Genomic DNA, 26,117 nt, shown 5'->3' with positions numbered 1-26,117 from the left:
CTCTGCAGTCAATTTGTGTGTTTAAAAAAGTGCATTTTTGGACACCTGTGGAGATTTGATCAGGTGTCAAATCAGAATTCATAACATATCAAATATTAAAACCTTTGCATGTCTGTCTGCCACAAATCTCTGCCAGACGCTCTAAAACAGAACATCTGTTCCCCCTGTGACAGATAACAATGATTGCCTCAGTCTCACCGAGCATCCAGGGAGGAGACTAACTTCACCAAATGGCCTTATTTGCCAATTCATCAACCTAGTAAAAATGTAGTTACAGTGAGTGACTGTGTAGGTGCCTGGAAAATCTCCCTTACATGTAATCTTCTTACAACGCTTTTTATACAAAGTGGATGCAATTGCACTTGTGATATTGCTAAGTGGATTATATGTGAGGGAGGTTTTTCAAGTATTTACATAGGATATTGTACAATTCTTGCAAATTTTACACTTGTCAAGGAGGAAACACCCCTGAAACAGCATGCATAGAGCCAGAGGACCCACTGTTGCTGCAACTATTCAGTAGGACAGGAACCTCTGGGATATATTGGAGCTTTAAGAAATAATAAATGTGTTATTACAGCTCATTTCAGGTCAGTCTGGCCTATGCTCATATTACAATGTTTGCTAACAGCGGAAACTCGGACCTGTAATTGGCTCTCGATACGTTTTTAGAGGCTTACCAAACTCATTTGGTTTAATCATCTGCAGATTTCTGGATGATTGGCTGGATGTTTTCAAACTCTTGACCAAAGCTGGACAAACTGAACAACGGACTGACAGCAATGCTCCTAGTGTGGATATGTGTGGAAGAAAAAAAGCCAAATAATTGGGTAGAAGAAATGAAAGAAATACATAAATACATGAGAGGTCATAAGAGAAGAAATGAATCTTATGTTGAAGATTTGTAGAATTCACTAATTAGTAATGATCTGCCATAAAAAGGCAGAAATGTGTTTTCACCTTGTATCCTAGGAACACAAACAAGCCACAAAAACGACAGCATACCCTTGAGATTGTCATTATTGAGCCCATGAAAATCAGAAATTTGAAAGCTGGAGAAGGAGTTTTTTTTTAGAAGATGGAAGTGCGTAGATGAATGACATGATTCATCGGTAGAGAGAGAGAGAGAGACTAAATGTGTTGAAAGGATGAATGAATGTTGTTGAATACACATGTATGGAGTGTTAACATGAATAGTTTCTGTGCTTTCGTACCACAACAAAACCTTTTCATGGTTAAATTTATTTTCCAAGTAGTGGAAATTTCCAACAAGCGAGCATGTCAAAGTGTTGCCACTGTGGAGAAGGTTGCTGTTGATGTCTATTCAGTCAAAGTGAACAACTTCTGATCTTGAGGCAGGACGTGCATTGTACTGCACCACCCTCTTCGTCTTCAAAGATCTCCCCTAACAGCTGTCACCTAAGCTGAGAAGCTGTCAACTAGCCTCATATTTTTGGGCGAACACAATTAGATCAGATATTTTAGACCCTACGGCTTTAATTGTTCATCAAACATTAATATTTTGACATTAATATGCAGATAGAGTCTATCCTACCGTTTTAATGTTACCAAGACGACAACAAAAAAAAGCATATACATATTACTAAGCTTTATTATTTATCTCTATTCTCTCTCTAGATGACGGGCCGTATGGAAAAACAAAGGATATCTCTGGACCAGAACACACCATGGCCTCAAGAAGACACAGTATACCAGGTATGTACCACTTCTAGTAATATCTATCTATCTATCTATCTATCTATCTATCTATCTATCTATCTATCTATCTATCTATCTATCTACCTATCTACCTACCTACCTACCTACCTATCTATCTATCTATCTATCTACCTATCTATCTATCTAACTATCTATCTATCTATCTATCTACCTATCTATCTATCTATCTATCTATCCATCTATCTATCTATCTACATGTGTTTATCTATCTGTGGTCACCAGCTGAACCTCTTTGCCGCTGCATCTCTGTCTATTATGAGTCGAAATTGACTGTAAACTCATCCAGATTCAGCGTCGCCACTTGGAAGTGTCAGAATAATCTCCGATCATAATTTGTCTCAGACACGCCTCAAGCAGGCGTTTGAGATGACAGCGATTTACTTAATTAATCTGAGACATTTGCAACAACATCTTTTCAGTGTTCGATCCGGGGGTAATCTTCTCTCTGGTTTCGCTATCAGATGTCGGTGTACTTTGTGTATGAATGGCAGGGTAACCTCACGATGACTGCTGAGATAGTCTGATAATATCAAGGTTGCATGTGTTTGCTTTGAAAATGTCTCTGAGAACAAACTGTTCTACATAACCTTTTCCTGTAATAGTCCATGGTATAATATCCATCTGTTACAACTACCATCACAATAATATTTCTTGTATTTTTACAAAGATGTTTTATTTCTTTAAGAATGTTTTCAACAGTTTCTTCCATTCAGTTTCATCCAATACCACTACTTTTAACTTCTGAACTCATATGACGTTTGTTTACATGTTTGAATGATTCCCATCCCTCGTTATGGGACAGAGAAGTTTATAAAAAAACAGTAGAATATCAAGATCATTCATTTAACTATATGTCAAGAAGACAACAATATACCAAGGAAAACAAAACATGTGAATCTGATTTATAACAAAGATATCAGGTTATTTACTCTTTAAATTAGACTTTTTTCTTTTTAACATTCCTTCACCACGTGTCTTTTAATTTTCAGATTTAACCCTTACATATTGTTCATATCGCCATATGTTCTGGGTCTAAGAATCCCCTCATAAAAAGTGTTTATACCAGATTTTAAACCAAAGATCTGTTTAGAAAGCATCAATAGTTAATCTGACTGATCAATAAATGTGATTAAACCTTGATTAATGTTTCAGAGAGCAGAGAGAGTGGATTTTTTAGCTTTTACACCACTAAACATCTCCTATCACACAATATAATGTCCTATTTTACCTAAGACATGAAAATATAACATAGCAATAATGATTTAAATGTTATTTTATATTGAAAGTGAAAATGAGCAGAACTTTATGGAGCTGTGGGGTTTATTGTATAACCATTAGAGCCATCAGTCTTCACTGCTACATCATAACTACTATCTTATTTAAACTATTAATTTAACCAAAAAAAACCCATGTAAATAGATACGGGTCAAAACGTGTAGCACCTATACAAACGTATAACATTTTTAAATATTTTCACTTCAGGAAAAGTCATCAAATGTCAGAGTAAAAGAGATTTGGGGTGTTTTTTTTCAGCTGTCAAATGTCAAAACGGGTCAAATTTGACCTGAGCAGTACATCAGGGTTAAGTGAATACATTCTGTTCTATCACATATTTCCATTTAAATCCTGTTTCCTTTGCTTTATTCTGCCGTTCGTCTCTCAGCCCTTGTGTCACCCTTACATATTCTTTTGTTACTTTCTCCCACATACATCTTTCTTTCACACATCAAATCTCCCATTTTATTCTCCACATGATGTGTCAGGTTTTTTTTTTTCTTATCAACTTGACCAAATCCCTTTTGTGTAGTTTCCCATCATCTCTTTGCTTCTCTCGCTCTTCCTGTTCTTTTTCTATCGCCTTTATACTTGTCTTTATTCATCCATGCACAGTTACGTAACTCAGTGTCACCTTGCTTTACAGGTATACAATGGAGTGTTTGTCTCTTTCCACCTCCCATAGTCATGTCGTTGCTGATTATGTCCGTCCTTGTTACTATTGTTACTACTTTTCTTGTTACCATGCATCTGAATGTTGGGGGAGACGGATCGAATTTGCACTTTTTGTTATGTTGCATTTATCATTAGATGCAACATAAGGCTCTTTAGTACAAAAATACTCTCACAAATCTCTGCATAACATAAAAATCTCATTACTGTATTCCCCGAGCATCAGTACAAAGTGGTTGATGTATTCTTCTTCATGTCAACGTGGTCAGCTCTGCGTTACTCTGGAGGAAAATCTCATTTTGTGATGGAAGATGTTCACGGCTTCAAACTATATTTCCAAAAGCGTCAATGCTTTTATGCAAATATGAACAGTACAAGGACTAATGAATGAACGAGTGACTTTCTGCAGATAATGTGTGTGTGTGTGTGTGTGTGTGTGTGTGTGTGTGTGTGTGTGTGTGTGTGTGTGTGTGTGTGTGTGTGTGTGTGTGTGTGTGTGTGTTTCTGCATGAGTATGTGTGCGTGTTGTAATATCCGCCAGAGATAACTGCGGTGTGAAGCACCTCACTGATCCTGAGTGTCGCCTGAAGGATTTACCTAATCTAGCAATCTATCACACCAAAGCTTCATTTCACCTGTGTGTGTGTGTGTGTGTATGTGTGTGTATGTTAGATAGAGCAAATGGAAGATATAGAGGATATGCAGCACAGGTCTCTATCAGCCCTGTTCAAAGGTTATCTTCTGGGTGCCTCAGACTAAAAAGCAATGACCTTTCACTCTAAAACCAACAACTTCCTAAATTCGATCGATACATGTTTCACGGTAACTGGCTCATTTTTACAGCTGTGCGCTTTGTAACATCCAATCATATTCATGCAGGTGTGCAGCATTGACACCTGCAGTTGCTGGTTCAACTACCACAACCTCCTTTTTATGTGCTATATGTTCATTAAGGGGATTTACAGAAAGTTATGTGGACTCAATTCTTATTGCATATTCTTTGAGATCTCCTTCTTTGTCAAATTGAACGAACCATTTGCTATAAATTGTCAATTTATCTCAACTTTGCATACTTATATACTATTAACTACTCATTACCTGAAAATAAAGCTGCAATATATATATAGAGAGAGAGTCAACGTCCTGTAATTGAGTGCAATCTTTCATTCGTTTCACCAGTATGTCTGAAAAAATAAGCGAGTTTAAGGGTTTTAAATTCCATAAAACAAATTGACATCCACTAAAGTTGTTGCTATTTGAAATTAGAAAACCAAAACGTATTTATAATGTTAGTTTTCCAGCATTTTCTTGCTGTTACCCCTGCTGTCTGAAAACTGGACACCTCAGACCTCTCAGTCCTGTCCTGCTGCAGTTACAGATGTGTCTAAACTAACTGTAGACCCTCCACTTCACCATAGACTCCTCTCTGCTCTTGAGCCATGACTTAACTCTGCAATGTCTGGGACTTGTTTGGTGTTTGTTAAAGGTCACTAAAAAGATTAAGTTAGATTAAGTTAGATTAAGTAATTACCATTTTTATTTATCATATCGAGTGAAACCTGTGACATACTGTTGAGTAAGTCTATGTCCCAAGGCTGGATCTTTAGTTATTTACATTATTACAAATAGAAGTTACAGTTGCACTTCAGCTTTCTATAGGATCTGTAAATAAACCCCCCAAAAATAGATAGATAGATAGATAGATAGATAGATAGATAGATAGATAGATAGATAGATAGATAGATAGATAGATAGATAGATAGATAGATAGATAGATAGATAGATAGATAGATAGATAGATAGATAGATAGATAGATAGATAGATAGATAGAGAGATAGATAGACAGTCACTTTATTGATCCCAATGGGAAAGTTAGGTTTATAGCAGCTCATGCTTATGTCAGCATGAAAGTAATAAAGCAGCAACAGAAAATAAAAAAGACAGTAAAAAATACAAGAGGTGTCAGAGTAAAATAAAACCAATAGCAAGATTTAAAAAAAAAAAAAAACATATGTAATGTATAAAAATAAACATGGATGTTAAAAAACACATGATCTAAATAAGTGCAAGTTAAAATAATAAAGACTGTCCTGGTTGCTCATTGATGTCATGGTTGGATCCATAGGAGGAGGAGGAGGAGGAGGGAGAGTTGCATCCACATGCATTGATGCTTGCCAGTGTTTACAGTAACTCAATCTTTACTTACATTTGATTGTAACTTTATTATCAAAACCTAAACCTAACTATTTATTCATCTCACTATCCTTGCCACAGCATGTATGGTTAAGTTATACAAGTTCACATCCTGCTATCATATAAGATTACTATCAAAACAGAGGAAAAAAATTCATCTGTTGTAAGCAGTCATTGTACCTAACTTATTCCACTGCTTAACATTGCTAGCGTGATGATTTGCACGCAACCTTAGTATTGTTTTGTAGAAGGTCAAACAGCATTGCACATGCATGGAGAAACAAGTCTTTCTTTATTATCTTTTGTCATAAACTCTTAACTTTAAAGCAGCAGAGGATCTGCAGCTCTGAATCTCTGCAGCTCTGAATCTCTGCAGCTCTGAATCTCTGCAGCTCTGAATCTCTGCAGCTCTGAATCTCTGCAGCTCTGGATCTCTGCAGCTCTGAATCTCTGCAGCTCTGGATCTCTGCAGCTCTGAATCTCTGCAGTTCTGAATCTCTGCAGCTCTGAATCTCTGCAGCTCTGGTTCCCAAGTCAACCCATTAAGTTGTTTACCTCATCAAGCCTTGACTCACCCTAAGAATAGCTGACCTGCTGCAGTTTATACTTGTTAGAAAAAGAGGTTACATGTGTTGTTTTTGTGTGTGTGTTTTTTTCTGAATAATGTATAATGCCTTTGTTTTTACAGTAGTTTAATTGAGTGTTAAGGGAATACAGACCTGTACATAGTTTATTGTCCTCATGTTGAAATAGTCAGAGTGGTCCACATGCCTTGATCCTCATAACCACATCCACAGAGAATATCCTTCAGTAGGTTTAGTTATAAACAAGCCAAAGACTGTCTCAAAGTGTGTCCAAATGATGTCTTTATTTTGGTAATAATAATGGGTTAAAATGCTTCTTTTTAATGATTCCTGATCCATTAGATACAGTGTATTTTTTAATGGACACACAGTGTTGCAATGGCAAACGTTTCTTACATATCACAGATGTCCAAAGTGACATTTTACAGATAGGCTGGCGCAATTTGGTACAAAATATGACAGAAACCAAGAAAGCTGGTTTAGTAGGAATGTGCCCAATATTTATTTATATTTTTAACAAAGAATCTAATGTGCTGAAATGTAGTTTGTAAAATGTGCACTGGAGAATCTAACATACAAGTCTGAGATTTTAAAAAAAATCTACAAATATTGAGCACACATACATGCACTTATAGGTGTATAAATTGCAGATATTACAATTCACATCATCTCAGATCATCACGAGTACCAAAACTATTAACTTAACTGCAACCTTTTATTTTGATTACATTCTTTAACTATCGGGTGGATCGACTAATGTGGGACAACTAAGCTCCAGTGCATTTATCTTTTATTGCTATTCAATTATTTTAAAGCTAACTAGTATACATGTACTGTGAAAATGATATTGTTTAAAATGATATGTGAACATACAGGCTACTAGTTTTTTAAGCTAAAAGCTGTAGGCCTACGAAATTAAATGACCAAATATGAGTAGGCCTAGATGCATATTTCAGAACGTTTTGGCAGATAAGGCTGCTTTGTATAAATCAAACTATTTCTAAGTCTAAAAACTAGTGGCCCAGATTACAAAATTTAAAAATTCTGAAATGATTTGGCCCGAGGAATATTAATATAAGTGCCATGTTCCTTTTGAGTACAATATCCAAAACATTTTCTTCTGATTTAACAAGCAAAGATCTCAGGAACTTCATTATGATATTTGGTGTTGATATGATGTATTGGATTCATGTGTAAATGAGGTAAACAATTCAGAAATGCAAAAAGTGTCCCACATTACCCTAATCTACCCTATCATTATCTATAACTTTGCATGCCAATAATTGCCAATCAAAAATATTTAATCATATTTAATTTGATGGTTGATTTGATTTCCATCTCAGTTAACTGTTTAATGTGTACTTTTAAATTGTAGGCTTTGGTTATCATCATACTAAATCAAATACTAAAGTCATGCAGTCTGGTTTAAATGGAGAGTTTTAGTGCAGAGGGGCAATCGACCCTTCAAGGACTTTATAAAGCTGATCAACAGAAAAAGCGAAAACAATATAGCCAGTTACACTCAGTCTAAATAGATGTATGATTTTGCCTTTTAATAAAAGATAAGTCTGTGTCACAGATAATCAATTTTCATACATTAAACTTAAAAAGGGTTTCGGGTCAGCTGTTGTAATTTTCTGTTACTAATGATGTGTTTTAACCTTTCGAGTCCTTTTCATCCCTGCCAGGAACTTTTCAAGTGGAATGACTGCAAGAAACAATGAGGCTTTGTTAATACTCATTAAATGATGCTTATCTAATCACACAATTCGCATTTACATTTTAGTCATTTCAGCCGACTCGCTTAGATTGAGCAGACAGGAAAGATCAGCGTCTCACTCAAGGACACACAACAACAAACCTCCGCACCTCTTTTGGTTTATCGTTCTTATATCACGGCTTTGCTTTAATCCGGTATTCAGAATGGACGGAGGGCAGCCACTAACCACTTATCTCTCTGGTGTACTTTGTGTGTGTTTGTGTCCACATCTATGTGTGTGTGTGTTGGTGTATACGTCCTCCTTCTCTTTGCCCGTTTTGTGTGTGTACGTATTTGTCTTTATGTGTGTGTGTGTTTTTGGTTAGAAGCTCTGCGGGGGGTGACCATGGTGGAGCTGGTGAAGAAAGAGGGCAGCACACTGGGACTCACCATCTCAGGAGGTACGGACAAGGACGGGAAACCGCGGGTATCGAACCTACGGCCAGGAGGACTGGCGGCTAGGTGGGTGCAACACACACACACATACACACACACACACACACACACACACACACACACACACACACACACATACAGACTCATCAATCAATCAATCTTTATTTGTATCACAACAAAATCATCTCCAGGCACTTTACACATAAACCGTACTCTTCAAGTTTAATTTTAAAGAGACCCAACATTCACACATGTGCAAGCACTTGGCGACAGTGGCAAGGACAAACTCAATTTTAACGTGAAGAAACCTCAAGCAGAACCAGGCTCAAAGTGGGCGGCCATCTGCCTCGACCGGTCGGGGTAGAGAGGAGAGAGAGCAAGAATAGGAGAGAGAGGAAGGAGAGGAGAGAGAGCAAGAATAGGAGAGAGAAGCACATTGAAGGTCCAGGACTGGAATCTGTCATCCGGACGTCTACAGGCCCAGATTACCTGTGAGACGAGAAAGCACAGACAACTCCGGGGAAGAAGTTTAGGTTATTGAATGCATTAGTGGTACATGAATGTTAATGGATATAGATGGATGGATAGAGAGAGAGATGGAGAGGAGGAGAGAGGAGCTCAGTGCACTTGAGACTTACACGGTCGCCCATAAAGTTGGAATAAAATATTTTTTACCTCTTTCCATGAAAATATTGTGAAAATGTGATTTATTCTTGATAGATAAAGTGTATATATTCTCAAAATTGTATTGATCAATCTCATTGCACCTAGTCAAAGGAGATTACTGATGTGTATAAATAGAAAATAAAAATAGGAATGTGTCTGAAAACTAAATTATTCCAACTTTATGGGCGACCGTGTATATGATTTTGAGTTAAATTAAACGTATAACGGCCACATTTTTAAGCCAAAGACATTAAATCATTTAAATCTTTTTTTAAACTTTTACATTTTCTTTATGCTTCTTCCGTGCAGGAGTGACCAACTCAATGTCGGTGACTACATCAAGTCAGTGAACGGCATCAATCTGACCAAACTACGCCATGAAGAGATCATCAGCTTACTGAAGAACGTAGGAGAGAGGGTTCTCCTGGAGGTGGAGTACGAGCTGCCCCCAACGGGTATAACATAAGTTAATATTAGTAGAAGGATGTTCTTTTATTGGCTTTTACAGTCGTTAAGTGATAGCAGCACTAATGCATTGATCAGAGTGACATAAGCATTGCATTAAAAAGCAAAGCATCCTCATTTATTTCAATGCAAACAAAAACTTGAGGGTGTTCTAGCAAAAAAAAATGCAACGTCAACTCCCAACACACGCTGGCACACATAGTCCTGGTAGATTGCTCTGTAATGGAAATGCTATAATTCTACTGCTTACATGACCATTGTTGCACTTGCTGATGATTGCTGCTGTGATGTAGCTTTCCAGAGTTGTAAAAGCTTTTTAAACTCATGGCTCTATCACTCAAACTAAACTAAAACAACATGCCCACACCAGCGCTGCTGCCCCTTGCATTGCTGTGCCATTTCCAATCTGAAAGAGCCGATAGCAGACGGACGATGAGCTCATTATCTGTCTGAAGTACCAGTAGTCCAACGTATATCTTTATTGGATTTTAATTTAGATTTTATTGCTCAGCCTTGAATAGCCACAATAAAAGCAGTGAAGGCATTGAGAAGGACACGCATCCTTAACTAAGCAGGATCTGGGTATAATTACAACTGTCCTCATAAGAAAAGTATATATGTATTTCATGTGGTGTTGTAATTTTATAGGATAATATAATTTCTGGTGGTGGTTTTTTTATTTTTCTGTATTAACCTTTGTGTCGTCCTCCCGGGTCAAATTGACCCCGTCTGTTTTGACTGTTCCTTCTTTCCTCCCTTCCTTCCTTCCTTCCTTCCTTCCTTCCTTCCTTCAGTCTGTCCTTTTTCCCTCCCTCCTTCTCTCTTTCCTCCCTTCCTTCTGTCCTTCCTTCTTCCCTCCCTCCTTCTTTCCTCCCTTCCTTCTGTCCTTCCTTCCTCCCTCCCTCCTTCTTTCCTTATTTCCTTCCTTCCTTACTTCCTTTCCTTCCTCTCTTCCTTCTTTTGTCCCTCCCTCCTTCTCTCTTTCTTTCCTACCCCCTAGCTTGCTTCCTTCCTTCCTTCCTTCCTTCCTTCCTCCCTCCCTCCCTCCCTCCTTTCCTTCCTTCTTCTTCCCTTCCTTCCTTCCTCCCTTTCTTCCTTCCTCCCTTTTTTCCTTCCTTCTTCCTCCTTTCCTTCCTTCCTCCCTCTTTTCCTTCCTTCTTCCTCCCTTCCTCCCTCCCTCTTTTCCTTCCTTATTCCTCCCTTCCTTCCTTCCTTCCTCCTTCTTTTCCTTCCTCCTTCCTCCTTCCCTCCCTCCCTCCCTCCCTCCTTTCCTTCCTTCTTCCTCCCTTTCTTCCTTCCTTCCTCCCTCATTTCCTTCCTTCTTCCTCCCTTCCTTCCTCCCTCCCTCCTTCCCTCCCTCCCTCCCTCCCTCCCTCCCTCCTTTCCTTCCTTCTTCCTCCCTTCCATCCTTCCTTCCTCCCTCCCTTCCTTCCTTCTTCCTCCCTTCCTTCCTTGACTCGAGGACAACAGGAGGGTTAAATGTTTATGCCCCATTAACATAATATGAAATGTAGTGCATGTGAACAAAAAGTCAACTGTTCTTGATTATTGCAGCAACAGAAGCAAATTACGCCATTACTCTTACTAGAAAACAACAGCTACAGTATTAATTACTTTTTCTTTCTCTCTTGCTCTCTCTCTCTCTCTCTCTCTCTCTCTCTCTCTCTCTCTCTCTCTCTCTCTCTCTCTCTCTCTCTCTCTCTCTCTCTCTCTCTCTCTCTCTCTCTCCCCTTCTCTCTCTCTCTCTGTGTGTGTCCCTATGCAACCACTTCTCAAAGCACCCGACAGCACCTCAGGGGTTATCTCAAAGACAATCGACATCTGTTTGCACAAAGAGGGGAACAGCTTTGGTTTCGTCATGAGAGGTAACCATCAGTAAAGAAGAAGAAAGAAAAAAAAAGGCTCATTACTGTGTATTTGGATAAAATCATGAATAGCTATCTGTGGCATCCCTGTTGCATTATCACAGCTTCCTGCTTTGTAGAAAATAGAGACATTGCGTCATTTGTTTGAGGTGGAACTGAAAAGAAAATATAAATGAAGCTTTAAAAGTTAAAAAAAAGATCATAAAAGTAGAGTCCTTCTTTTCCTGTTGTCACTCATCTAACATGGTACACCTATGCAACTAATGGTTAAAAGAAAGGCTGTGGTAATGTACCGGTGTTTGGATGTTCTTTTCCATTAACTACAAGCATCTAAAGCTACAGTAAGATTTTAGATGGATCGCTTGCCCTGCAGGCAGCTATTAGGTGGAAATCAACTTGTGAGGTCTTGAAATATGTTGTAATAGGTAATCCATTACAGTGAGTCATTTACTGCATTTATTTTATCAGTCATGTTTTCAACCTAAAAGTCCTCATACTTGACAATAGACATTTAGCAGACGCTTTTATCCAAAGCGACTTACAAGGGAGAATTCATACACCGTTGGCACAGTAACGGGAGCAATTGTGGGGTTAAGTGTCTTGCCCAAGGACACATCGACATGTGGACTGGAGGAGCCAGGAATCGAACCGCCAATCTTCCAATTTGCAGGACGACCGCTCTACCTCCTGAGCCACAGCCGACAATGCTTTGTTCCAAAAAACAACCGAGAGGAACAAACTTTGTTTGAACTTCTACATCTATGGCTATGAGGTTTAGTTAGAGTTAAATAGCTGAAAACTACTTGGGAAATACAACATGAACCTATAAAGGCTGCAAACTTGGTCTCCGATGTCAAAATGTACGCCCAATCCTAAAACTTGTGGTGATACACTTATCAAGCACTTTATTAGGAACACCTGTCTAATTAACTGTGGGTTAGGGTTAGGGCCATAAATTCTACTTTTATGAAGCTTATACCATCTTAGTTTTTGTTGAAATTGTCCAATAGGTTCATACTACATTAAATTGAAAGGTGTTCCTAATATTTTGTCACACTCAAATGTTAAAATATTAAAAAACATTTTCATTATACACCACCACCTCCCTCTACAACCTCAATCATTAACATAAAGTAGAATTATCACCTTGTTGACAATGTCAACAAAAAATAAAAAAAGGTATAATAATGTTGGTAAAAGTAGAATTAATGGCAGAGCTGTTGTATTGGATTGCATTTAATTGAACAGATGTTCCTAATTAAGGGCTCAGTGAGCGTGTAACAGTGTCTAGCTTCTTTGGCCTCGCTAATGAATGTTAATATATATTCAATAAACAACCAATAATGTCATTTTTCCACAGAGAGAACAGTCATTATTTACACTGTCGCAACAGTTTGTTTGTCAGGTGAACGTTTTACGCATTTAAACAGCCAATTTCATATTATCTTTTATATAATAAGCATGTTTTATTATAATTTTTCATCCTCTAAGTTTGGAATAAGCCTATTAATTTTAGATGGTAGGGGTTTTCTTATAGGAGAGTACTCAGATCAATCCAAGTAGGAACCTTACAGTGGCACAGTAACATCATTTTGATCAAAATATAAAGGATATAAAGTAAATGAATCACTCACTCTGATGGATTACCTGTCTGAAGCACGTTTTAAGTTTCTCTAACATTCATACTAATGAAAATAAATGGAGGAATTGAAGGTTTTTAGTTGTATGAGATCACTGATGAATCATATGAGTGCTCAGCTTTGCTCTCTTCTTCCTACAGGTGGAACCCACGAGGACTGGCACAAGTCACGCCCCCTAGTGGTCACCTATGTGAGGCCTGGAGGCCCTGCAGACAGGTAGCACTGACTGCACACTAATGAATACATGAACTCATATATATATATACTGCACCTACAGTGAGATACAGCAATACATGCAATCACACTGAGACATATCCAAGCAGAAATACCATCACATGTACACTCAGAGGCAGGGAGAGCGGTGTCTTTTTTTAGGGGTGAAAAAGGGCACTGCCTTCCAAAACAAGTGGCGTCTAAGAAAAATAAAAGCCATCGGAGCACTGGCCTGCATCGAGTTTAAACTAACGGCGGCACAATTCCAGTCAGGAGTCTGAGAGATTTGTCTGTGCCCTCATGCGAATAAACCCCAAGGATAACGGTGTCATTTCCTGTGACCATCACTGGTATGTTGACAGTTATGTGTTACTCATCATCGCCACAGCGGCATGAATCACCTCATATCCTTTTAATGTTATCATCATGTGTCTGTCTTAGCCTTCATGTTTCATGTTTAAGTAATAATCCGTGACATTTTGATAGAAATGTCAACTTGGCAACTGTTTAAGTGATGTATCGCACCAGTGATCCAGCCCTCTGTAGATTCAGTACACGAACATTAACACTGTTCTGAATCCTTAAGGGGGGAAAAAACACCTGACTGCAAAGGAAGTGATGACATTTACATGTTCAGTTTGTTTTGAATAAGCCCTTTAACCCTCCTGTTGTCCTCAAGTCAAGGAAGGAAGGGAGGAAGGAAGGAAGGAAGAAGGAGGGAAAGGAGGAAGGAAGGAAGGAAAGAAGGAAGGAAGGTAGGAGGGAGGGAGGGAGAAAGGAAAAGAGGAAGGGAGGAAAGAAAGAAGGACAGAGGAAAGAAGGAATGGGGAAGGTAGGAGGGAGGAAAGAAAGAGAAGGAGGAAGGAAAGGAAGGAGGGAAGGAAAGAAGGACAGAAGGAAGGAAGAAAAGGGGATGGAGGGAGGAAAGAAGGAAGGGAGGAAAGAGAGAGGAAGGAAAGAAAGAGAGAAGGAGGGAGGGAGGAAGGACAGAAGGAAGGAAGGGAGGAAAGAAGGAACAGTCAAAAGAGATGGGGTCAATTTGTGAATGAGCAAACAGAGAAAAGAGTGTCATCTATAGAAATGCAGACTTCATATTCTAAGGTAAAAATTATGGTTACGGTTGGGACACCAAAGTTTGTCATAAGGCTGTGTGATGACCTTAAATTTATATCACACTAAACTGTTGATAACATATTATACTTTACCTTCCTCATACCTGATTTATTTGTCCTAAATATTTACTCGGTGGCCACTAAGAGATTTTGGACTTCTGGAATGAAATTTGGGCTGATTGGATGGTTAAACATCTGGTCAGATTCCACTGGTTGTTATGGTAATTCACAATTATCAGTATGGACAAAATTTAGACCAGATGTTTTTGTTTCTTAGTTGTTGTTATTTTATTATTCCATGCATTGTCTGAAATTACACAGCTATATTAGCAATCATATAAGTTGTCCTTTCAGTATATTATCAGTCAAAAGCTTTTTCATTGCATAGTAAAAATACACTACAATACTACATCCATTGACACTGGCTCACACTATATTAAATCTCACTGCAGTGAAACATTTACGCAACAAATTTTGAGCAGACACACGTGACTATAAACCACTGTCTATACACAATGGTGCGGTGCTCTTTACTTTAATGTTGCAGATCAATAATGAATCCTGTGTCAGTACTGATCATGAAGCTGTGAGCAATTAAACTAATCTTAACTCAAATGGCTGGAAAGCCTTTCTGGTTTCGTTATCACTACACATGGAAAGGGCTTGTTCTGCTCTCCTTCACAGAAGCACATGAGGGAATAAGTAAAGTCTATGCAACTAATAATTAATGCAAACATTTAGATAAAAAGAGTATTTACATTGTTTTTCGAGCCATTATTAAAAAAAACACTGGATTTTGCAAAGGTCCCAGGTGATCGAACCCCCCTCTTGAAAACAGACAAATGGCCTCTTCCACTTCCTGTTTGTGGAATATAAGATGCCATTTTATCTGTTTGCATCTTTTGGCTGAAGGAAAACTCAGCCATGAATCTGTGCAACCAGAAAAAGGTACATCACATCTTTTTTAAATTAATGCAGCACTGAATACAGAACATTAGCTGAATTGTGTGCATTTAAATTCAAAAGTTATGCTATTAAGTGCAATAAATAATGCAACATGAACACAAAAGACTAAGGCTTGTCATTACTGGAAACCTTTATTTGCATTTGAAAGTAATGATGATTATTCATATTATAGAAGCAACACATTTGTGGCTCATGTACACACAGCTGGGTGCAGTCGTTGCATTGAAGTAAGCAGAGCTTCAAGCTAAATGTTAATAAAGGAAAAAAAGTGTGCACCCACACATTTTTTCCAGAAATGATTTAACCCAAATAAGTCAGTCTAACTTAATCCCAAAACAAATTAACTCAAAACAAAGAGATTTTTTAAAAGGAATTTTAAAGCTGTTCAGCATATCAACGAATTCTCACAGTAGTAACTTTGGGTGTGTTGGAAATATTTCCACTTTTTAAAAAAAAACCAAACGCTTTGTTGTGACACTTTGAAATGATTTGCAGTAGCATGAACACTTCAATAGAGTAAGTTATTGTTTTCTTTGCTTTGTGTTTAGTCTTACAATGCAGGTTTAATTGTGGAATGCCGTTAAAAAGCACTGCAGCAATGACTGCTCAGCACCAAGACAAAGACACATAATCTTTTTTACAAAACCACCTTGAGAATGAGCTTCATCACCAGCATAAAACATATACCTGTAGACTGGTGAAAGATCGAAGCAACAGCATGAATAAAGAGAGAAATATTCTTTTTTTTAAATGAAGACGCTACAATGCAGGTCTTAATGAACGGTTCAAGTATGAAAATGAAGTGACTCATTTGGCGTTCAGTCACCGGATCTCAAAACAAATGAATACCCATGTGGATTTTGGAGATGTGTTCGTCAGTCCTCTCCGCTCATTAAAACACAAAATGAAGGAATAACTTCGTTCATTCTTCCAAAAGAAGAGTATCTTTGCTCAGGAGGCACTGAAGCTATTCTGGAGGATTGTGTCTCAATACTAAAACTATTATTTTCTGTAATGTTGTCCCCCATCTTTATCACCAACACTTAAATCCCACTGCTTAGAAAAGTCCCATTTTGCACAACGTGCTTGACTCAGCTGTTCCTGCACCGTTACTGCAGCCAAGGCAGGAAAAGATTGGGGGAAAAAAATAAAGTGTAACCCTCTCCTCTGATTGCTTAGCAGCTTCAATCAGTTGACACCAGACTTAAGAACTGAAAGATGCTATTTTTATTCTGCTGGCAACTATCTCTGAAAGAATTACGCACAGCAGAAAATCAATGCCTGTTTGAACATATTTAGAGCTCTTGAAAGAGCTGTTTCAATGTAATCAGTACATATTTTACATTATAATATACAACCAGTTTCACATTATATATATGCTTATATCAGTAGATCAACCTGTATATAAGCTTATGGATGTATTATCTACAGTATATGAGCAGAAAAATCACAGGAAGTGTTTCAATGTGAATAAACCTCCACAGGTTCACACACAGATTGACAGACTGGAACAAGACTGAGATTAAATTCTATCTTACTATTGCATTATTTTGCCCTGGAGCTCATCTAACAATATTCTAAAGGAAATCATCTCCAAAATGTGGGTCAGTCCAGAGGAAACGAATGAGATATTCATGCTGCTTTATATCCCATTTATATGCCAATTGGAGAAAAACTTAATCCACCGCACTATACAGTCCCAGGAGTGCATACATTTTTAGCATTTACCCAGTGGGAATTAAAGCTCAAACTCTGAAAGTGTTAGAAAGCCATGGTGTTTAATGCAGGACCACAAAGAAAACTGCCTTCACTGCATTGTTATATGAACAGAAAGAGACAGAAACTGACACAGGGCCAGGAGCCTGCAGGCCTAACAGCTGGCTGCATGTCGCCAAAGTCCTTTAGATTCTTTGTTTCATCCAACAACTTAAGTTGGAGCTGTCTTTAGAGCAGAAAATCCACCCACAAACATAGATAAATCCACTCGTATGCTACAACTCTGGGTGGTGGTCCGTATATCTGCACTATTCTTTGTTTTCTTTTTCTTTTCTGACATGGATGACAACATGTCATGTTTCTTACAGCATTTCTAAAGCTGCTATAATGTAGTTTGAAAGCAGCGCATGTTTCAGAGATGTAGTAAAATAAATTGCAGTTTGATTGATTGTGGGGTTGGTTCCTCAGAATTTGACAGCTTGTGTGTAAAGCTATTATTTTGCTCCAAGGTTTGAGTCTGTCTGCAGCTTTTTTTTTTCTTTTTTTCCCCCCGTTGGTGTAAAAGCTGCACCCTCATTGTCACTCTACACCTGTTTCCCTACTAAATCGAAGGGCAAAACCTTTTTTTTCTTTTTTTCCTGACTTTTCCTGAGTTTTATCCAGACATTTCTTGTGAAACTTAATTCCTGAGATACTTGTATCATATAACCTAATTCCGGTCTTTAATGGTCTCAGCTTAGCTTGCATCATGTTGTTAAAAAGCCTCAGGGCTATCAGCATCATGCTTTACAACTTCTGGCTGGTATGATGACAGCTCTGTATTACTCACTCTCTGGCATCATGCATAAAGCATCTGTTAGCTCTCTAATGCAGCCCTCTGCATGAAAAATTCAAAATGCTGCATATCCATTTTTTGGTAGGAAAAAAACATAATTGCCTCAACTGTACGTTTGAGTGCCTCTAAAATATGAAGCATCCAGTCTGTAGAAGTGTTTTTGTCGACTGAGGACTTAAAAAATTACCATAATTTATTTGAAAGCACATCACATGACATACCTTTTAATCTTAATAGTTTAGAAACTGTGAAGCACAGCAGTATTTTCTGCCATCTTACTGCCGTTTGTCCTCCTCCCTTTTGTTTGTCCTCCATTTCAACTGGAGAGATGGTTTCAGACGAGGAGAGAGAGAAAGAGGAGGATGAGGAGATAAGAGAGAGAGAGTGTGTGTCGTGAATGCAAGAGGTAGGAGAGGAAGGAACAAGTAGTAGAAAGTGAGGAAATGAATAAGAGGAAGAAGTGAGATCAAAACGGTGGTTTGAAAGTAAGAGATTGAAGAAGGGAGAGTGTGATGGGAACAAGATGAGAACGAGGATAGGAGCGGCAGGGATCAATACGATGTTAGGAGATGGATCAAAAAAGAGGGAATGGTTAAAAATAAAGTTAAGGTTGTCGTGATTATTATTTTTTGATGGTATTTGATTGCAATTATTTCTATTTCCATATATACTGTGTGTGTTGTGTCACACACGATTACCTATTCATACAGATGAAGCGTATTTGAACTTGAGTGACAGAAGGAAGAAGTGATTTTTAAAGAATGGCTAGACCCCCCCCCCCCCTTGAAAAACATGCTCAACTGCTCATGATGAGAAACACTGATCGGGCGTATTTGTCACTCGCTTTGACATTTACCACCACAGTAATAAACTACAGCATGGATTTAATTAGTGGGAGTATTTTGCTTGGCGGTAATGTTATTAGTGTTATAAGTTAATGTGACAAACTTACACAACTTGAGTTACAATTGTGGCAGAGGGGTGCTGTCCCTGTCTATCAGCTTGTGTTTGTTGTGTTAGTCCACAGAGCCCTGAATCTCCACCCTGCTGCTGCACAGAGCGCTGGGAACTTGTTTATTCAAAGTGTATTAATATTCAATATGTCACATTTCCAAATTGGCACCAAATTCGACACTGCACATCCTTGTTTCCCCAGCAATACAGCCGCGAAATGTGGAGTAGATCGGATGAACACTTCTCGAGATATGCGAAGGACATACTGACAGAGAGAGATTCCTTGCTTTATAGTTAGAAGAAACAAATGAAAGAAAGATAGGAAGGCAAGAAACATCTGGAAACCATGAGTGGCAATTTCAATCCTGCCACTCTGAGAAAACATGATTTGTCTCGTCTCTTCTCTTACACCATAATCTGTGGAAGAGAATCTGATCTCATGTCTTCGTGTGTGTGTCTGTGTGTGTGTGTCCTTCCAGAGAGGGCACGCTGCGTCCCGGTGATCGTCTCCTCAGCGTGGACGGCGTGCCGCTGCACAACGCCAACCACAGCGACGCCCTCAGTGTGTTGGCTCAGTGTGGACAAGAAGCCCTGTTCCAGATAGAGTACGACGTCACTATCATGGGTGAGAGATGTCACACACACACACACACACACTCAAACACGCTTACACACACACAGACAGACATGAATGAAAGCTTAGGGCAAAAGTTTCTCCTTTCGTTTTCCTAAAATACCACTGGAATTAAAAAAATGGGTTTGTTGTGTTTTTATTTGATGTGTTGGCATTTTCTGCTGCCTCGGGCTGAGTTCTGCCTTTTTTCTGTGTAAAACTGCTCAGTTTCACTCACCCAGAATGCTTTGCAAAGAAATCCCTAGTCATCACATATGATGGTTTATACTTTCAAGGGCATTTTTGCCTTCAACTCAGATACTTTTGTATGTTGGTGAAAAATAAAAACAAATCCATGTGATGCTTTTTCTCTGTTGGCATTTCATGGAATATTTATACTAAACAGCAAAAGTAAAAGTAAATTGATTTTTTTCTTCTCAGACACGGTGACGAACGCCTCCGGTCCATTATTGGTAGAAATTGCCAAGACTCCAGGAGCAACGCTGGGTATCACGCTCACATCAGCCAGTCATCGAAACAAGCAGGTCATTGTCATCGACCGAGTTAAACCTGGCAGCGTGGTGGACAGGTACACACACACACACACACACACACACACACACTGACACAATATATGTTTGCATTTTTGCACACTTTCACTTTTACCTTGATGTACACTCTATAAACAGTCCTCTACAGATGAAAGACTCCTCTAAGTAGCCTTTAATTTGTATCATCATCATCATCATCATGCAGTCATAGCTGTGAGGTTTAAAGCAGCAGTTAGTGCTTTATGGACAGTTTTTTGTCCTGGATTTCACCTTTCAGGTTGTGTAAAGGCTGCACTGAACCTGGAGTTTGCTGAAACTGCAGCCTGAGAGGAAGACCTGCACACATAGGGCTGCAAAATACAACTTGAACTCTTTGACATATTCTTCAAGAAAAAGAAAAAAAATCTCTTAAAAAGATGTTAGAAATTAATACCAATAAAATATAATGCAGTAAAGGAAATGTTATGTGTTGTAATATAAAATCAATTCAACTAAATGTGATATAAAATAGACTTAATAAAGATAATAAAGCAATTTGCATTGCATTTCCAACTTTTTTTGTCCCACCAAAATTATGGCAAGCATTAAAACCATGGCCGTGGTGCTAGTTTTATATAAATGAATGTGAATTAATACAGGAAATAGAATTCACACTTCCACTTCATTGTGTCTCCTCCTACTTCTGAGGCCAAATCTACATGATGGGGTTACAGATGTGCAGCAATTGCACATTATTTATGCATAGTGTATACTTTCACTCTGTCTCTTTAACACACGCTTACACTTACACAGGCTGTGTCCGGTCCCATAACTAACACAGACAGCAGGAGACAGGATATTGCCCCGAGCCGTAGTCTGGCTCTAAAATATACATGAAGCACTTGAACTTTGTGTCAGAGCCGAAACAAGCTCGGGAAATAACCTCAGTCAACTGAACAGGTTGTCTGTGGAGGTCTAAATCCTGTCACTACGCATTTCCCACACGGTTGCAAATTCATTAAAAAAAATCCTGAACCACGAGTATAAATAGCAGAGACGCGAGCTGACAGGTTGCGGAGCCCTGCTGATGTGTGCTAACTACATACGACTTTCAAACAGCACAAAAACAAGCATCGCTGAAAACAGTTGTAATGAGATGCCTTCTTTATTCTCTCTGTTCTTCCAGATGTGGAGCGTTGCATGCCGGAGATCACCTGCTGTCCATAGACGGAACATCGACAGAACACTGCACGGTCCTGGAGGCGACGCAGCTACTAGCGAGCACAACAGAACTGGTCAAATTGGAAATACTCCCATCCCACCAAACAAGGCTAACTGGGAAGCAGCACGACACTGGTGGGATATATATGTGTGTGTGTTCTTTTTTGGATATCTATACACACATCAGAGAAGCACCTGAACGCATCTCACTTCATTTGACATTACACAGAGGGAAGCATAAGCAAACACAAACCCGAGTTACATCAGAATATGCTCATCAATCATCCATCAATCACTCATCATCCTGCTATTTTATAATGTAAGGCACTGTCTGCCGTCCAGATGGTGTTTGTTTAGTTATGTGGCCAAATTCAACATTGTTGATTTTCTTTTACACCTCGTGTTGTCCTCGGTGACAGCTGTTAACACTGTTTGATCGTGTTGTGCCACATATGTGATGCTGCAGCTCTGAAGTGAATTTATTTGACACTTTAGCTGCCACTAAAGTGATTTTGAAGTCAGTTGTGTTTATGAGAGAGAGAGAGAGAGAGAGAGAGAGAGAGAGAGAGAGAGAGAGAGAGAGAGAGAGAGAGAGAGAGAGAGAGAGAGAGAGAGAGAGAGAGAGAGAGAGAGAGAGAGAGAGAGAGAGAGAGAGAGAGAGAGAGAGAGAGAGAGAGAGAGAGAGAGAGAGAGAGAGAGAGATAAAGGTGTGTGTGTGTGTGTGTGTGTGTGAGTATATGTGCATAATACAACATTCATTTCTGTGTGGATGATTGTCTCTTTGTTTAAATGAGTGTTTATATTTTGGATGCAGTCTTGAAGTTAAAGAGTATAATAATCTCTTGATGAGAATGAAGCTTTCGGCTGTCAGTCTGGTTTTCACAGACCACTCCACCAGCTCAGCGTGTGTGTGTGTGTGTGTGTGTGTGTGTGTGTGTGTGTGTGTGTGTGTGTGTGTGTGTGTGTGTGTGTGTGTGTGTGTGTGTGTGTGTGTGTGTGTGTGTGTGTGTGTGTGTGTGTGTGTGTGTGTGTGGGTGTGTGTCTAAAACATGTTTGTTCACAGTTCACAGATCGGTAGCCACCAAAATCTTTAATTCCTTTTTTTCCCCCCAAAGATTGTATTTCTATCCACAACTAGTGAGCCAGCTTCTTACTAGTCTGCTAAAGTCAAACACAGACTACAATACAGTGAATGATTTTGCCTGTTGAACTATTGTTTCACTGTTGCTAAAAAAAAAAAAAACCCACACATCTGTTTTAGTCTTTTTAGCAACTGGAAGCTAAAATTGTGCATCTCTTAAGTGTGTGAGAAACACCTACAATTAGTTTTTATTGAGATAGAGATTTACTAAAAGCCTGATGTGATGTGAAAAACATGATTGGGAGCATATACTGTAGCAGATATCCAATTTTGGCTAAGATGTGATTTATAATATTGTACACAACCATGTAAATACAAAATATCTCTTTAAACGCTGCTACTGTAGGTTGTTGCAGATATTGTGAAACCACATGTGTCCTTCATCCTGAATGAGTCCTGTAATCATGCCACATTTAGACACACTGCCTCTATCTTGCATGTTTTCTGATCAATTCTTGTTTTCTCTCACTCTTTGGTTCATATAAGTCTACTTTCTGTGGAGGAAAGAAAGGACCGGAGCACTCTGATTGATTTTTTTGAGGCTTTAATAGCGCAAAAAATAAAAAGGCTGCAAATCAATCGGTGTGCTCCAGTCCTTTTTTCTCCTTTAAAGTTTGCTGTCCTTGTTCTGACAAGCTACCGATTCAGCTGCTTCACATTGTTGGAAGCTCTTTTCAAACTGTTTCTCCTCAGCAGGAGAGCTCAGAAAGCATCGGGAAACTTGTCAGCCAGCTGAATCTAAAAAAAAACAACCCATATTTTAATCAATCAGTCAAAATGTATTTGTGCAATTCACTGTATCTGAATGACAAGATGAAAATAAAGAGTAAAGCAAGCAGTAATACAATCTGAGGCTATGCACACAACTACTACTCACGCCCGCCGATAGGGGGGGACAAACGGGTCTGTTGTCCCGGTCCCAGGGTAGGGGGGGGGGGCCAGAACTGGGCCCACATTAAATTATGGAATAATTTTTCAAAATAGGCCTATCTGTGGAAAAGATGTGTAATATTTGAGTTACATAAAAGCTTTTAATTGTTTTCTTCCTAATCGCTCTTGAAATAGTGGTCAAGAACCCCCCCACCCCCAACACAAAAATGGTTTGGCCACTGATCAAAATTTGATGTTGTCATTTGAAGTTCAGTACGCTAAAAATGTCCGGTCAGCCCAAGTCCGGTGCTCAGAAAAGTAAAGAAAAGAGAAGAAGAGAAGAAAAAGAAAATAGAGGCCTTAGAGATTTTCTAAACAAATATTTTAAAAAAGGTGGTGACGGTGAAGCTGGAACTAGTAAAGTCAACGTAGAGCAAGGTAAGAAACAGCGCAGCCAACGTTTACCGGCAACCTTGTAACGTAACCTAACAGGTCAGCTCTAATGTTAACGTCCATTAGCTTGTATAAAAGCCTGACACACAACACGTTATCTTTGACAGAAACAGTTGAGTTTGGTAGCTCCGTCAGAGAGGAGAGAGATCCAGCTGCAGTCAGGTGACCGAGAGAGTGATGCGGGAGAGCTGCCCCGCAACGGAGGGACAGAGTCAAGCTACCGGTGAGAGAGAAGAGAGTCACAGTGGAGCGGGAGGGGCTCGCTGCCCCGTCAGAGAGTCTGAGCAGGATGGATCAGAGACTGATCAGACATTTAATATCAGCAACTTAGGTAAAGTTAGAAAGAGATTGGCAGATTCGAACTTCAGCTATCAATAGCTCACAAACGAAACATTGTTAAAACATAAAAAATGTCTCTTTCCTATCGTAGTAAGGTAGACTATTGACTACAAACTCATTTTCGCCAAAACGAGTCGTCCTCCAGGCTGCAGGAAATATATTGCTCTCTATGCACTGCGGGCGGAGAGGCGAGCGCTTAGGGACCGTCTACAAATTGCAGTACCAAAGCAAAAAATATTCAATATCTTTATTCACTGTAGTCTCACCAAATTCACTCCACACATCAAAGGTCACCTGATAATCACGCTACAACAGTTATTTCATTAAAAAAAATCTTTTTGCATATTTTTGGGGAATTTTATTGTGAAAAATTGTCAATAGCGTTAATATTATACAGTGTAGGATGACCAAAATCATGATACACAACAAGGGTCCCCTGATAATCATACTACAACAGTCATTTCAGAAAAAAACATCTTTTTGCATATTTTAGGGGAATTTTATTGTGAAAAATCATCAATAGCGTTAATATTATACACTGTATACTCACCAAAATCATGCTACACAACAATGGTCACGTGATAATTATACTACAACAGTTATTTCAGGGGGAAAAAAAGTTTGGATATTTTTGGGGAATTTTATTGTGAAAAATCGCCAATAGCGTTAATATTATACACTGTATACTCACCAAATTCATGCTTCACAACAATGGTCACCTGATAATCATACTACAACAGTTATTTCAGGGGGAAAAAAAGTTTGGATATTTTTGGGGAATTTTATTGTGAAAAATCGTCAATAGCGTTAATATTATACACTGTAGGATGACCAAAATCATGATACACAACAAGGGTCACCTGATAATCATACTACAACAGTTATTTCATGGGGAAAAAAAGTTTGCATATTTTTGGGGAAATTTATTGTGAAAAATCGCCAATAGCGTTAATATTATACACTGTATACTCACCAAAATCATGCTACACAACAAGGGTCACCTGATAAACATACTACAACAGTTATTTCAGGGGGAAAAAAAGTTTGCATATTTTTGGGGAATTTTATTGTGAAAAATCGTCAATAGCGTTAATATTATACACTGTAGGATGACCAAAATCATGATACACAACAATGGTCACCTGATAATCATACTACAACAGTCATTTCAGAAAAAAGAATCTTTTTGCATATTTTTGGGGAATTTTATTGCTAAAAATCGTCAATAGCGTTAATATTATACACTGTATACTCACCAAAATCATGCTACACAACAATGGTCACCTGATAATCATACTACAACAGTTATTTCAGAAAAAAGAATCTTTTTGCATATTTTTGTGGAATTTTATTGTGAAAAATCGTCAATAGCGTTAATATTATACACTGTATACTCACCAAAATCATGCTACACAACAATGGTCACCTGATAATCATACTACAACAGTCATTTCAGAAAAAAAAAATTTGCATATTTTTGGGGAATTTTATTTTGAAATATCGTCAATAGCGTTAATATTATACACTGTAGGATGACCAAAATCATGGTACACAACAAGGGTCACCTGATAATCATACTACAACAGTGATTTCAGGAAAAAAAAAATTGTATATTTTTGGGGAATTTTATTTTGAAAAATCGTCAATAGCGTTAATATTATGCACTGTAGGATGACCAAAATCATGATACACAACAAGGGTCACATGATAATCATACTACAACAGTCATTTCAGAAAAAAATATCTTTTTGCATATTTTTGGGGAATTTTATTGTGAAGAATCATCAATAGCGTTAATATTATACACTGTATACTCACCAAAATCATGCTACACAACAATGGTCACCTTATAATCATACTACAACAGTGATTTCAGGAAGAAAAAAAAATCTTTTTGC

The 26,117-nt window shown here is 38.4% G+C and overlaps 1 protein-coding gene across 1 annotated transcript in view; it reads left to right on the top strand.

The window, feature by feature from the left end:
* The window catches only part of LOC134004669 (glutamate receptor-interacting protein 2-like), a 219,361-nt gene that overhangs the window by 153,558 nt on the left and 39,686 nt on the right, over window positions 1–26,117 (top strand). The window contains exons 2-9 of the mRNA XM_062444029.1: window positions 1,639–1,716; window positions 8,551–8,686; window positions 9,596–9,741; window positions 11,530–11,616; window positions 13,397–13,472; window positions 19,532–19,677; window positions 20,107–20,254; window positions 21,382–21,551. Coding sequence (XP_062300013.1) covers window positions 1,639–1,716; window positions 8,551–8,686; window positions 9,596–9,741; window positions 11,530–11,616; window positions 13,397–13,472; window positions 19,532–19,677; window positions 20,107–20,254; window positions 21,382–21,551 — 987 coding nt within the window. The remainder of the gene's footprint in view (window positions 1–1,638; window positions 1,717–8,550; window positions 8,687–9,595; window positions 9,742–11,529; window positions 11,617–13,396; window positions 13,473–19,531; window positions 19,678–20,106; window positions 20,255–21,381; window positions 21,552–26,117) is intronic.

This window comes from Scomber scombrus, chromosome 3 (assembly GCF_963691925.1).
Source record: "Scomber scombrus chromosome 3, fScoSco1.1, whole genome shotgun sequence".
NCBI classification, from domain to species: Eukaryota; Metazoa; Chordata; class Actinopteri; order Scombriformes; family Scombridae; genus Scomber; species Scomber scombrus.
Note: the sequence above shows the minus strand (reverse complement) of the source record. Positions and strands in the feature narration are given on the sequence as shown.